The sequence below is a fragment of the Gigantopelta aegis genome, chromosome 11 (assembly GCF_016097555.1).
Source record: "Gigantopelta aegis isolate Gae_Host chromosome 11, Gae_host_genome, whole genome shotgun sequence".
NCBI classification, from domain to species: domain Eukaryota; kingdom Metazoa; phylum Mollusca; class Gastropoda; order Neomphalida; family Peltospiridae; genus Gigantopelta; species Gigantopelta aegis.
The window spans coordinates 1,511,946-1,524,744 of record NC_054709.1 but is presented as its reverse complement, the minus strand read 5'-3'; the positions used below and the strand labels follow the sequence as shown (position 1 = coordinate 1,524,744).

At 37.4% G+C, this 12,799-nt stretch overlaps 1 protein-coding gene across 4 annotated transcripts in view; it reads right to left on the bottom strand.

Moving 5' to 3' along the window:
* The window catches only part of LOC121385012 (sialin-like), a 57,967-nt gene that overhangs the window by 10,740 nt on the left and 34,428 nt on the right, over positions 1–12,799 (bottom strand). For all 4 annotated transcript variants that reach the window (XM_041515540.1, XM_041515543.1, XM_041515542.1 and 1 more), the window contains 2 exons: positions 7,102–7,367; positions 1,922–2,155 (listed from right to left, as the gene is read on the bottom strand). In XM_041515540.1, the coding sequence (XP_041371474.1) occupies positions 1,922–2,155; positions 7,102–7,367 (500 nt within the window). The remainder of the gene's footprint in view (positions 1–1,921; positions 2,156–7,101; positions 7,368–12,799) is intronic.

Sequence of the window (12,799 nt, the reverse complement as noted above, 5' to 3'; positions counted from 1 at the left end):
TGTGTGTGTGTGTTTGGACGACCCCCCCCCCCCCCCCCCCCCCAGCCTACGCCCCTGCATATCTGTATTCTAGAAGTGAATTAAATTTTGTCTAAAATATCACATTCCATGAATCTCTTTCGTATAATATATAATATTCATAAGCTCGCTCATGTCCAACTTGAATTCTGTTTGAATAATAAATAGCACAATCTTCACTGAATAGGTATTCTGTTTAATAAAGAAATACACCAGTATTTACTGAATGCGTATTCTGTTGGAAGAAGATATAGAAAAATTGTCACTGAATACATATTCTGAACAAAGGGAAGACTTCACTGAATTGGTATTCTGATTGAAGAACAAATACAACAGTCTTCACTGAATACGTATTCTGATTGAAGAAAAAACACAACAGTCTTCACTGAATACATATTCTGATTGAAGAAAAAACACAACAGTCTTCACTGAATACGTATTCTGATTGAAGTAGAAATAGAAGTCTTCACTGAATACGTATTCTGTTTGAAGAAAAAACACAACAGTTTTCACTGAATACATATTCTGTTTGAAGAACAAATAGAAGTCTTCACACTGAATACGTATTCTGAGAATAACACAGTCAGTGCTGAATACACATTCTGATAATGTAGTGGAAGTGATCCTAACTTAATCATACTTCAATATCAGGGGTGTAGGCTGTGGGGGGGGGGGGGGAGTTCAGGTGACCCCCACCCCTACCCCCACCCACCCCCAAGCAAATGGTCCGCTTTCAGAACTAACACATACAGGTTTATACATATGCAGTTTTTGATGGTGCAAAAATAAAATAGAAAAAGGGTCCACTTGGTTCATATTCGAACCCCCACCCCCAGGTCCAGATCAAGCTACGCTCCTGAATATGTTATATTCTAGTTATAAAGTAGTGCTGAAAATGTCATTAAATGCACATTCTGAAACACAGTGGAAGCAACCCTAACTTATTCATATTTTAATATGTTATATTCTAAGAATAACGTAGTGCTAAAGATATAAGCAGTCTTCATTAGAAACGTAATCCAAGAACATCGACATTCGGTTGGACTCATTCAATTACGGTATCACACTTCAGTTCAAAAGGTGAATGTGTCAGCTGGCCGATGCAGATACGTATTTGAGTATCTGGCACCCCTATGCCTAGAATAGAATAAGCCTACAAGACAGGGAGGGAGGAGGGGGCAACTGCCCTGTAGTGCTAGAGCGAAACCTCAAATTTGGACAAAAATTATACAAATATTCGGGCAAAGTGTGCTAACCTGAGACATTTGTACCATGTATTTCCATCATTCTACCCTCAAAATTAGTTTTAAAATGCGTAGCAATTCGTTTGCAACACTATATAGTTTTTTGGTAGTAATGCTAATAATATGAAAAAATATTGTTATCCAGATTTGGGCATTTTCGTTTAATTCGGGCAAAAGCTAGCCTCCCCCGCTTACAAAAATGAGAGCCCATATGCCTATGCCTATTCTTATGCCTGAGCCTAGTCGGTCTATGCACTAATACCAGGCTGTCCAGCACACCCTTATTAAAAAGTAGGTGAAAAGTAGGAATGAAATTATAGAAAAAGTAGGACAAAAGTAGGCAAAGTAGGATCGCTGGACAGTCTGTAATATGGCTCTGGGCCAATGCCTTTTGGAACTAACCTCGCCCATTCCCAATGTTTGGAACTAACCTCGCCCATTCCCAATGTTTGGAACTAACCTCGGCCATTCCCAATGTTTGGAACTACCCTCACCCATTCCCAATCTTTGGAACTAACCTTTCGCCCTTTCTGAATTAACCTTGCCCATTCCCAATGTTTGGAACTAACCTCGCCCATTCCCAAAGTTTGGAACTAACCTCGCCCATTCTCAATGTATTGGAACTAACCTCTTGCCCATTCCCAATGTTTGGAACTAACCTCACCCATTCCAATGATGACTCGACCAACGAGGAAGGCATACGGATTCCACCTGGCAAGAACCGGACTCAGTATGTTGATCAGAGAGACGGGGAACATGCTAATCGCTATCACCTTCTTGGCACCAAACCGTTCAGCCAGTCGGCCTCCTGGGACCTGTAAGACCATGTAACCCCAGAAAAAGGCGCCCAGCAATAGACCCTGCAGGGGTTTGTCCCATCGGAACTCGCCTTTCTGAAAAGGAAAAATTAAAAATAATAAGAAAGGTAATGCCATCGATTTTAAAATACATACAATAGAAAGGCACCGCCAACGATTTTAAAATACATGCAATAGAACATTAATGCCAATGATTTTAAAATAAATATAATAGAATGGTAATGCCAATGATTTTTAAATACATACAATAGAAAGGCACCGACAACGATTTTAAAATACATACAATAGAACCGTAATGCCAATGATTTTAAAATAAATACAATAGAACCGTAATGCCAATGATTTTAAAATAAATATAATAGAACGGTAATGCCAATGATTTTAAAATACATACAATAGAACAGTAATGCCAATGATTTTAAAATAACTATAATAGAATGGTAATGCCAATGATTTTAAAATACATACAATAGAACAGTAATGCCAATGATTTTAAAATACATACAATAGAACAGTAATGCCAATGATTTTAAAATAAATATAATAGAACGGTAATGCCAATGATTTTAAAATACACACAATAGAAAGGCACTGCCAACAATTTTAAAATACATACAATAGAACAGTAATGCCAATGATTTTAAAATAACTATATTAGAACGGTAATGCCAATGATTTTAAAATACATACAATAGAACAGTAATGCCAATGATTTTAAAATAAATATAATAGAACGGTAATGCCAATGATTTTAAAAATACATACAATAGAACAGTAATGCCAATGATTTTAAAATAAATACAATAGAACGGTAATGCCAATGATTTTAAAATAAATATAATAGAACGGTAATGCCAATGATTTAAAAATAAAACCAATAGAAAGATAATGCGATCGATTTTAAAATAAATACAATAGAAAGGCAATGCCAATGATTTCAAAAATAAAACCAATAGAAAGGCAATGCCAATGATTTAAAAATAAAACCAATAGAAAGGCAATGCCATCGATTTTAAAATAAAACCAATAGAAAGGCAATGCCAATGATTTCAAAAATAAAACCAATAGAAAGGCAATGCCAATGATTTAAAAATAAAACCAATAGAAAGATAATGCCAATGATTTAAAAATAAAACCAATAGAAAGATAATGCCATCGATTTTAAAATAAAACCAATAGAAAGGCAATGCCAATGATTTCAAAAATAAAACCAATAGAAAGGCAATGCCAATGATTTAAAAATAAAACCAATAGAAAGATAATGCGATCGATTTTAAAATAAATACAATAGAAAGATAATGCCATCGATTTTAAAATAAAACCAATAGAAAGATAATGCCATCGATTTTAAAATAAATACAATAGAAAGATAATGCCATCGATTTTTAAATAAATACAATAGAAAGATAATGCCATCGATTTTAAAATAAATACAATAGAAAGATAATGCGATCGATTTTAATATAAATACAATAGAAAGATAATGCCATCGATTTTAAAATAAAACCAATAGAAAGATAATGCCATTGATTTTAAAATAAATACAATAAAAAGATAATGCCATCGATTTTAAAATAAAACCAATAGAAAGATAATGCCATCGATTTTAAAATAAAACCAATAGAAAGATAATGCCATCGATTTTAAAATAAAACCAATAGAAAGATAATGCCATCGATTTTAAAATAAAACCAATAGAAAGATAATGCCATCGATTTTAATATAAAACCAATAGAAAGATAATGCCATCGATTTTAAAATAAATACAATAGAAAGGTAACGTCAATGATTTAAAAATAAAACCAATAGAAAGGTAATAACAACGATTTAAAAATAAAACCAATAGAAAGGTAATAACAACGATTTTAAAATAAAACCATTAGAAAGGTAATAACGATTTTGAAATAAATGCAATAGAAAGGTAATGCCCAACGATTTTAAAATAAATACAGTAAACGTTTTGCCAATGATTTAAAAAATTTTTTTTTTTTTATATCAAAGCGACCTTAAAGTTTATAAGTGGAAACAAACCAGTAAGCAAGTCAGTTGAAATCAGATTTTATTTTTGTGATTACAGCAGAAGGTGAAAACAAACTATAGTCTGTCCCATCCTCCTACAATTATTTTTTGTAAATAATTTCAGTTTAGTTTGAAGAAAAGTAAAAGTATTTTCGAGGGGGGGGGGGGGGGGGGGGGGGGGGGGGGGGAAGGGGAGAGACAACTATTTCTGTTTTTGCAAATTAGATAACAACTGGATTGGAAATAAATAGCTTGTAGTAAATTCCATAGTATGCACAAGGCATTTCCTGTGGGAAGAACTATAATTGTAAACTGACGGCGAGTGTGTTCTGTATTGTGATTGGTTAATTATATTATTTTTCTGGGATCAAATAGACAATAACACCTGAAAAGCTAATGACGTCATTAAAGGTGACGTCATTAGCAATTGGAAGTTGACGATTCAAGGGTCTACAGTTAGATTGTAGACAGGTGGATTTTTTCAAGAAATACAAAATATACAGTCAGTTCTGTAGAAAAACGATTCAGTTTACAACAGACATAACCATATGGAGTTTTTAGATTTGCGGGTGTTATTGTCTATTTGATGCCCACTGGTCGTCAGTGGTAAAGCGCTCGCTTGATGCGCGGTCGGTTTGGGATCTATCCCCGTCGGTGGGTCCATTTGGGCTATTTCTCATTCCAGCCAGTGCACCACAACTGGTATATCCAAGGCTGTGGTATGTGCTATCCTGTTTGTTTTGGATGGTGCATATAAAAGATCCCTTGCTACTAATGAAACAATGTAGTGGGTTTCCACTCTTAAAGTGCTGTGCCAGATGTATGATGTATTGAGCTATATCAATCAAGATATTATTTAAAAAATATTCCCCTGAAAAACAGAACCAGCTGAATTCGTTTTGGGAATTTCCGTAAGATTTGATCCGTGACGTCGGCGCCATTGTTCATTGCTTCTGTTGTGTTTATTATGGTTAAACGGCGTGTTGTTGGCGGAATACAAAAGCCGATAAATTTAGTCTTCACGCATTTCCTAGTAATGTTGCTGTGAGAAAGCTGTGTGTGAATTTGGTTAAAACAACGTGGAAATACTGGACAGGAAGAAAATGCCGGAGACCGTTGCGACAGCAGACACTTTAGTTTCGATTCGTCCGAACTGGCTTGTCGGCTTAAGCGAGATATGGAAATACCATGTGTTATGGCTTTTAAAAAAAGATGCCGTACCAACAATTTTTCTGCTACACAAAACAAATGACAACAAGCCGACGCCATCCACACCGAAACGACCTTGGGGTGCATATCGTCAATGTCCCAAATTGCGTTATGCTTTCAACTCCGGTCAGTTTGTTTTCTCATGCACGAGATCCGATTTGTTGTCGTTTGCATCTCGTTCATTTGTGAGATTTTTCTTTACAGTTCGATAACATTAAAACAATAAAGTACAGACAAGTAAGTATCTATAGCCTAGTCCGTCCCATCCTACAAAAATGTAGGGTTTTTTTTGTTAAAAAAAAAACAGAAGAAAAAAAGAAGAAGCTAATTTTGTATGCATCTTAGAAAACAATCGGCTCAGAAATAAATGACTTGTAAATTCCATAGTATGAAAGTAGGCGTTCCCTGTAAAACAGACTATAAATACATTAAATTAATTTGACTATACGTCCCACAGAGAAAACCTTTTTTCATACTATGGAATGTGCTATAAGTTATTTATTTCTGAGCAGACTTTTCACAACTGCACACAAAAAATAGTATTGTTTTCATAGAGGAATGGGACGGACTAAAAGTCGTTTTTGTTTATTTCTTAAAATTACCGATATCCAGTCCACTTGACTCGTAGAATTCAAGAGTTATTGATCATCTTTTCTACTACATCACAAGTAATAGTACATACAGTGTAGCAAAATAATTCACACGAAAAGCTAAAGAATAAAACAAGAATAAAGTTGTAAATTAGTGGTAAGCTGTCTCCACGACCATTTTCATCATCGGTCAGGCCGGTGGTTCGTTGGAAGATGTTCCAGGTTTAAACTGATAAGGCATTATTTGTTGTCTTGCACAAATATTAGTCCAGTCGTCATTACTACACTATTCATCATCGAAAGAAGAATCGCATGATCAAGCTTGGCAGTCGCTGTCGGTCCCACTTTCGCTTGCGCTGGAAGTCATCTCGTAGTAGGTTTCTGTGAAGCGCGTTCCCTTCGTGACGTCACGGCTATTTACAGGCAAATGTTTTTACCGAGAATTTTACTCGGTCGTTTCCGGCAGTGTTCTACGGGAGTGATGTTTTAATACTTTTATGGGGCATTTTCGTAATTATTGATTTACATATCGGTGTAAAATATTATTGCAATGAATTAAGAAAGCATTTAATTGTGGAATTTGAAATTTTAGTGTATGGTCTGGCACAGCACTTTAAGACTATATGTCAAAAATTACCAAATGTTTGACATCCAATAGCCGATGATTAATAAATCAATGTCCTCTATTAGTATGGTTAAAGAAAACAAACTTCTTTAACATCATCACAATGTCATACAAACTGCATGTATATGATGTCGTTCGGACTCGGAACTCTAGTTATGTGCCCATATCAGGCATGGCGGAGCACTGGGGGGCTGTAGCCCCACTAATAATTCTAAAACAAAAATATCATTGGTAGTAAATCTTAAGACAGATGCATTTTATTTTAGAATGCAGGAAATTGCATTTTAGGACATCTAATTTTCAAAATTTTATGGAGCATACCCCCCGAAAACCCAAGAAATTTGATTTTACTTTGCGCTCTCTATCTCAGTCAGACCCACCACCCCCACCACCACCCACACCGTAAACTTGCTTCCGCTGTGCCTGCACATACCCCGAAAGTTTCAAGCACGTCTGTTCCAGATCTGATCTCTGGCCTGGTTAGTGATCCGACCTGGGACTGATGTCAAGTCATTAAAGATCAAGTCTGGACTCTAGAACGCTTCATGAGCACGGGCCCAAAATATGTGACGTCATACCAGTTTTTCTCCCAGATTCACGGGGCAGGTGTCCTCGTCAGCAACAGCCGACACGTTGAGTGACGTCAGGTTATGGCCGTCTTTCTCGGAGTAGTCCGTCGTCGGGTTATCACTTGCTGTCGAGTTGGCGAGCAGCTCTTCGAAGTACTTGTGGTCGACCATGGTCACGATGGCGATGCTCAGATTAACGCGCTGAGCGTACAGGCACACGAAGCCCAGGAACCAGATGATGGCGTACCGGAAGCGGTACGACGTCCACCAAGGCACTGCAAGCACGTTATCATAGCAATGATTAGTGTTGGCAATTATGATACAGCCCATGCAATTAAGAAAATTTCCACGGCAAAAACACCCCAACAAAAAACAAAAAACTGCCATTGAAAACAACCCTGAATATAGTCCAAGACAAAACAAATGCCGTAGAGAATTAAAAACTCAACGGCAATATCCACGACATTGCCGATTGCCGTGGAAAATTGCAGGGAGTTGTCATATTATCGTTATATTATTCTACAGTATCTTATTATCTCCTGTAAAAGCCTGTCTTGTGACTGTAAAATATTGTTACTGAATGTGTATTGTGTAACGGACTGAGATTAATGAAGTTCTGTTCTGTTGTTCTGAATCGCTGTGAATTTCATCATCGGTTATAATCGGTTTGCACCAACCGATCAGTTACACAATCAGTTAGAATATGAGCAAATGAAGAATTTAAATTTTGAGCATACTCATATTCTGACTTGTAGTCATCAGAGGAAAGCCGTTACATTTTCCCTAGTGCAGCAACGGATCTTTTATATGTACCACAGGCAGGATAGCACATACCACGACATTTGATGTACCAGTCGTGGTGCACTGGCTGGAACGAGAAATAGCCCAATGTTTGACATCCAATAGCCGATGATTAATTAATCAATGTGTTCTAGTGGTGTCGTTAAACAAATACAAACTATTGTCATATTCACCAAGAGAGACCCAACAAATCGATAGTCTCACCTTTAATAACTATTTACTATCTTTTTTCTTCATTATGTGCACTTCAAAACAAACCCCAACCCCATCTCCAACATATTTACATGAATTCCAGCTGCTAAACTAGAGGGACAATTAGAGTCAATCGATTCACACACAATCGATTCACACACAATCGATTATGGGTGTTTATAATCGATCATCACATCGTTAGAGCTAAGCCGATCAATGTTCGATTATAATCGATCATTGGAAAATCACTAGCAACAATAAATCGTTGTGTGAGTATAGCCGCAAAACGTGAAACATCATGCTGTAAACATGCAACTAGTGGTGCACATACAGACAAGTGCTCGCTATTCAGTCACATTTACAGAACGATCCACTGAATAATTATATTGTGGTGGGATGTAGCCCAGTGGTAAAGTGTCCGCATGATGCGCGGTCGGTCTGGGATCGATCACAGTCAGTGGGCCCATTGGGCTATTTCTCGTTCCAGCCAGTGCACCACGACTGGTATATCAAAGGTCGTGGTATGTGTTATCCTGTGTATGGGATGGTGCATATAAAAGATCCCTTGCTGCACTAGGGAAAATGTAACGGCTTTCCTCTGATGACTACGAGTCGGAATATGACAATAGATGCACGATGCACATTTTAGCGGGTTTCCTTTCTGATACTGTATGTTCAAATTACCATATGTTTGATATTCAAAAGCCGATGATTAATAAACCAATGTGCTCTAGTGGTGTCGTTAAACAAAACAACTTTTAACTTTTGAATAATGATATATCATTTTACGAATATTAAAAGATTTGCCACATAAGCAAACAGCAATATTCATTAAATGCTGAAAGAGAACTTATAAAGAAGAGAGAAAAGAAAAACAAAAACAGGAAAAGAAACTTACATACCATAGATAGTATAAAGCTTGCGCTTTAGTTCAATTCGTGCTATGAATAAGTTAAGTGGAAACGTATCAAGCGTTATTGTTTCTTTACGTGAAATAAATTATTTGATTTAAATAGTTTGGTAACAGTGAGTCAGTAAAAAACTAAACAAATTGACGTCTTAAAAAAATAATGTTTCATTGATTAGTGTCTGTTATATACAATTATTACATATATTACAGTCATTGGGTGCTTTACAAAACGTGATGGGTGGAGAGAAGTGGGTATTCTTTCAAAACGAGAGAAAAGAGAGACCGTCCTGGCCAGTGGCTTTTCATTTCACGACCAGAGAACCTAAAACCGTTTAGACAAGTTACGCTTACAGTGCGAGGAGGGGTGTGTGTGTGTGTGTGTGTGTGTGTGTGTGTGTGTGTATGTGTTTGCATTGGCGTTGCCCGGGGTTATGGGGACCATGCTCTCCCCACATTACACCCACACCCACCACTGCTGGAGTGTTGACTAAAATCATAAACAGTGTGGTTACACGCTCAATATTGTGATCCTCCCAAAGCCACCAATATAAAATCCTGGCTATATCAATGGGGAAAAAGACCGCTGTATAGTTTTAGAGTGAGCAATGGTCTTAATATGTTGGGGTCGGAATAAACAGAGTTGAAGGCATATTGTCACATACCACTCATCTATTAAATTAGAGAAATAAGATAATTAAATCTGTGACAGTATGCCTTTAAACCTTTCTTAATTGTTGAACGACATTGCACAAGAAGTCTAAACATATAACATGTTAGTAGGTGAAGTAGTTTATATTACCCACTCGCACAAAATTCTAAACTATATGTAACTAACATTCTGAAGTAGTTTACGTTGCCCACTCACACGAAACTCAAAAATATATGTAACTATAACATTCAAAAGTAGTTTACGTCGCCCACTCACACGAAACTTAAAACTATTTGTAACTATAACATTCAGAAATAGTTTACGTCGTCCACTCAACGTAACTCAAAACTATACATGACCATGACAACATTAAGCCATCTATTCTAATAGCACTAAAGTCACACTATCTTTTAAGCCTGGTTTCCACAAATCCTGCAACAGGTCGTCCACCGACGCAGATCGACGCTACCGTTGTTATGGAAACCAGATCTTAAGCTGAGATTCCTTTTGTCCGGTTGCGTTTGCGGCTCCGTTTACGACTCCATTTGCGGTTGCATTTACAATACGTTTTGAGTGAATCCATTCGACGGCAAAGTATGCATTTATACAGCCTTTTGGCAGAAAGTCATCATGGCGTCAACAATTACCGCACGGCGAAACGGATGAATCGCCCCACGGAGCGATTGAAATAAGCGCATGCGGTTTCGGATAACTAAACGCAAATGGACCGCACTAATGGAATCACTCTCACCTGGAACAAGCTGGCTTGATTAAACCGCACCGCACCGCAAACGGAGCCGCAAACGCAACCGGACAAAAGGAATCTCAGCTTTAGCCATACGTGTAGCCTATCACAAATTTCACGTTACTAATCTCTACTAATAGCGTCGGAAGATGACAGCAATTGGGATGGGGGTGGGGATGTCAGTTATATTATTAATTCATCTTTTGAGTGTGTGTGTGTGTGCGTGCGTGTTTGTGTATGTGTGTTTGTGCGTGTGTTTAATAGGTTATGCGACTTACTTGACATAAAATTATTTGTAAAGTTATGGTCAGAAGAAGATTTGTTTTCGCGTTTCTTACTAGGTGGATTGTGTGCAGATTGTGAATTCTGTTTAGATTACAATGTGTGGGGGAATATAAGTTTAATGATTAGCTATACACTACGAAACTGGAATAATCTTCTTCAACAGCCATAATTAAGAGTAATGTTGGTATTATTTTGCATTAGTTGGAAAATGTTATTGTTATTATTGTTGTATATCTATTGATACTATATTATTCCCGTATTGTTATATTTTTGTGAATTATTTATCAATCTTCATTTTATGAAGGAAATAAAGAATATGTACCTATCTATCTATATTTATATCATTCATATGTAACTTTATGCTCGGTCAGTTGGGGATCGATCCCTGTCGGCGGGCCCATTGGGCTATGTCTCGTTCCAGCCAGTGCACCACGACTGGTATATCAAAGACCGTGGCATGCGTTATCCTGTCTGTGGCATGGTGCATATAAAAGATCCCTTCATACTAATGGAAAAATGTAACAGGTTTCCTCTAAGACTCTATGTCAAAATTACCAAATGTTTCTCTGTGCACATGAATCAGAACGTCTGACTAATCTGGTTAAATCAAAACAAAGGAAGCTGGTTAAAACGTTTCACCTTACTTTCCGCTATACTGATGATCTTATATCATCCAATAATAGCAGGATAAAAGATTACCTTCCACTGATTTAACCACAAGCGTTAGAGGTAAAAGAAACATCTCAATGTATTAAATCAGTTATCTACCTCGATCTATGCATAGAGATTCAAAGCGACACTGGTCTCCAAACAAAGCAGTATGACAACTTCCAATAGTGAATTGTCCATTATGTCGAGCAATATACCTTCTGCTCCAGCTTTCCGTGTCTACATATCACAACTTCTTAGATACCTTACGACATGCTCATTGTATGGAGATTTCAAACGTCATATCATTGGCACAGAAGTTGTTTCACCCGGGTCATAATGTAAAGAGATTCTCTAAACGATGCATCATTGACCCAGATGATGGCTGATGCTATTCCAGATTTTGAACTCAAGACGGGTGCCACTGGACATGCTCACCTTTCGCGAACACCTGATGTCATTACTGTTATGACAGTGATCCACGAGTGCATGCCATGTCATCACAGCTGTACTTGTTATAATGAGCTCTGTCTGGTGCTAGCTTCGATTTAATACACTAGTCTGGAAGTGGCAGTCCTCTTTGTGGCGGTGCAAGCTGGATGAAATATTCAATAAAAGATCTCTTTAGGAGACGAGGCATTGGATAGAGATCCATGCAATCAACCACTATTTTACCAAATGCTTATTCGACTCTGCATTGTGCAGAAATATGACATCATTGGTCGGTTATACGGTTTATACTATAAACCAAGGATAAATGTAATATGATCAAAGTTGCTGGGGGTTTTCATTTTTTATTATTGTATTTTATCGATTGCTCCCCCCACTTCCCGCCTGTGTGTGTGTGTGTGTGTGTGTGTGTGTGTGTGTGTGTGTGTGTGTTTTGTTGTTGTTCCTAGTTTTTTTTTTTTTTTTTTTTGTGTTTGTAATATTTTGTAATATCTCACCTCAAATCAAACTCAGCACGAACCCCCTCTGTATATTAACCACTGACTGAAACCCCCTCTGTATATTAACTACTGACTGAAGCCCTCTGTATATTAACTACTGACTAAAGCCCCCTCTGTATATTAACCACTGACTGAAACCCCCTCTGTATATTAACTACTGACTAAAGCCCCCTCTGTATATTAACTACTGACTGAAGCCCCCTCTGTATATTAACCACTGACTGAAACCCCCTCTGTATATTAACTACTGACTGAAGCCCTCTGTATATTAACTACTGACTAAAGCCCCCCTCTGTATATTAACCACTGACTGAAACCCCCTCTGTATATTAACTACTGACTAAAGCCCCCTCTGTATATTAACTACTGACTGAAGCCCCCTCTGTATATTAACCACTGACTGAAACCCCCTCTGTATATTAACTACTGACTAAAGCCCCCTCTGTATATTAACTACTGACTAAAGCCCCTCTGTATATTAACTACTGACTGAAGCCCTCTGTATATTAACTACTGACTAAAGCCCC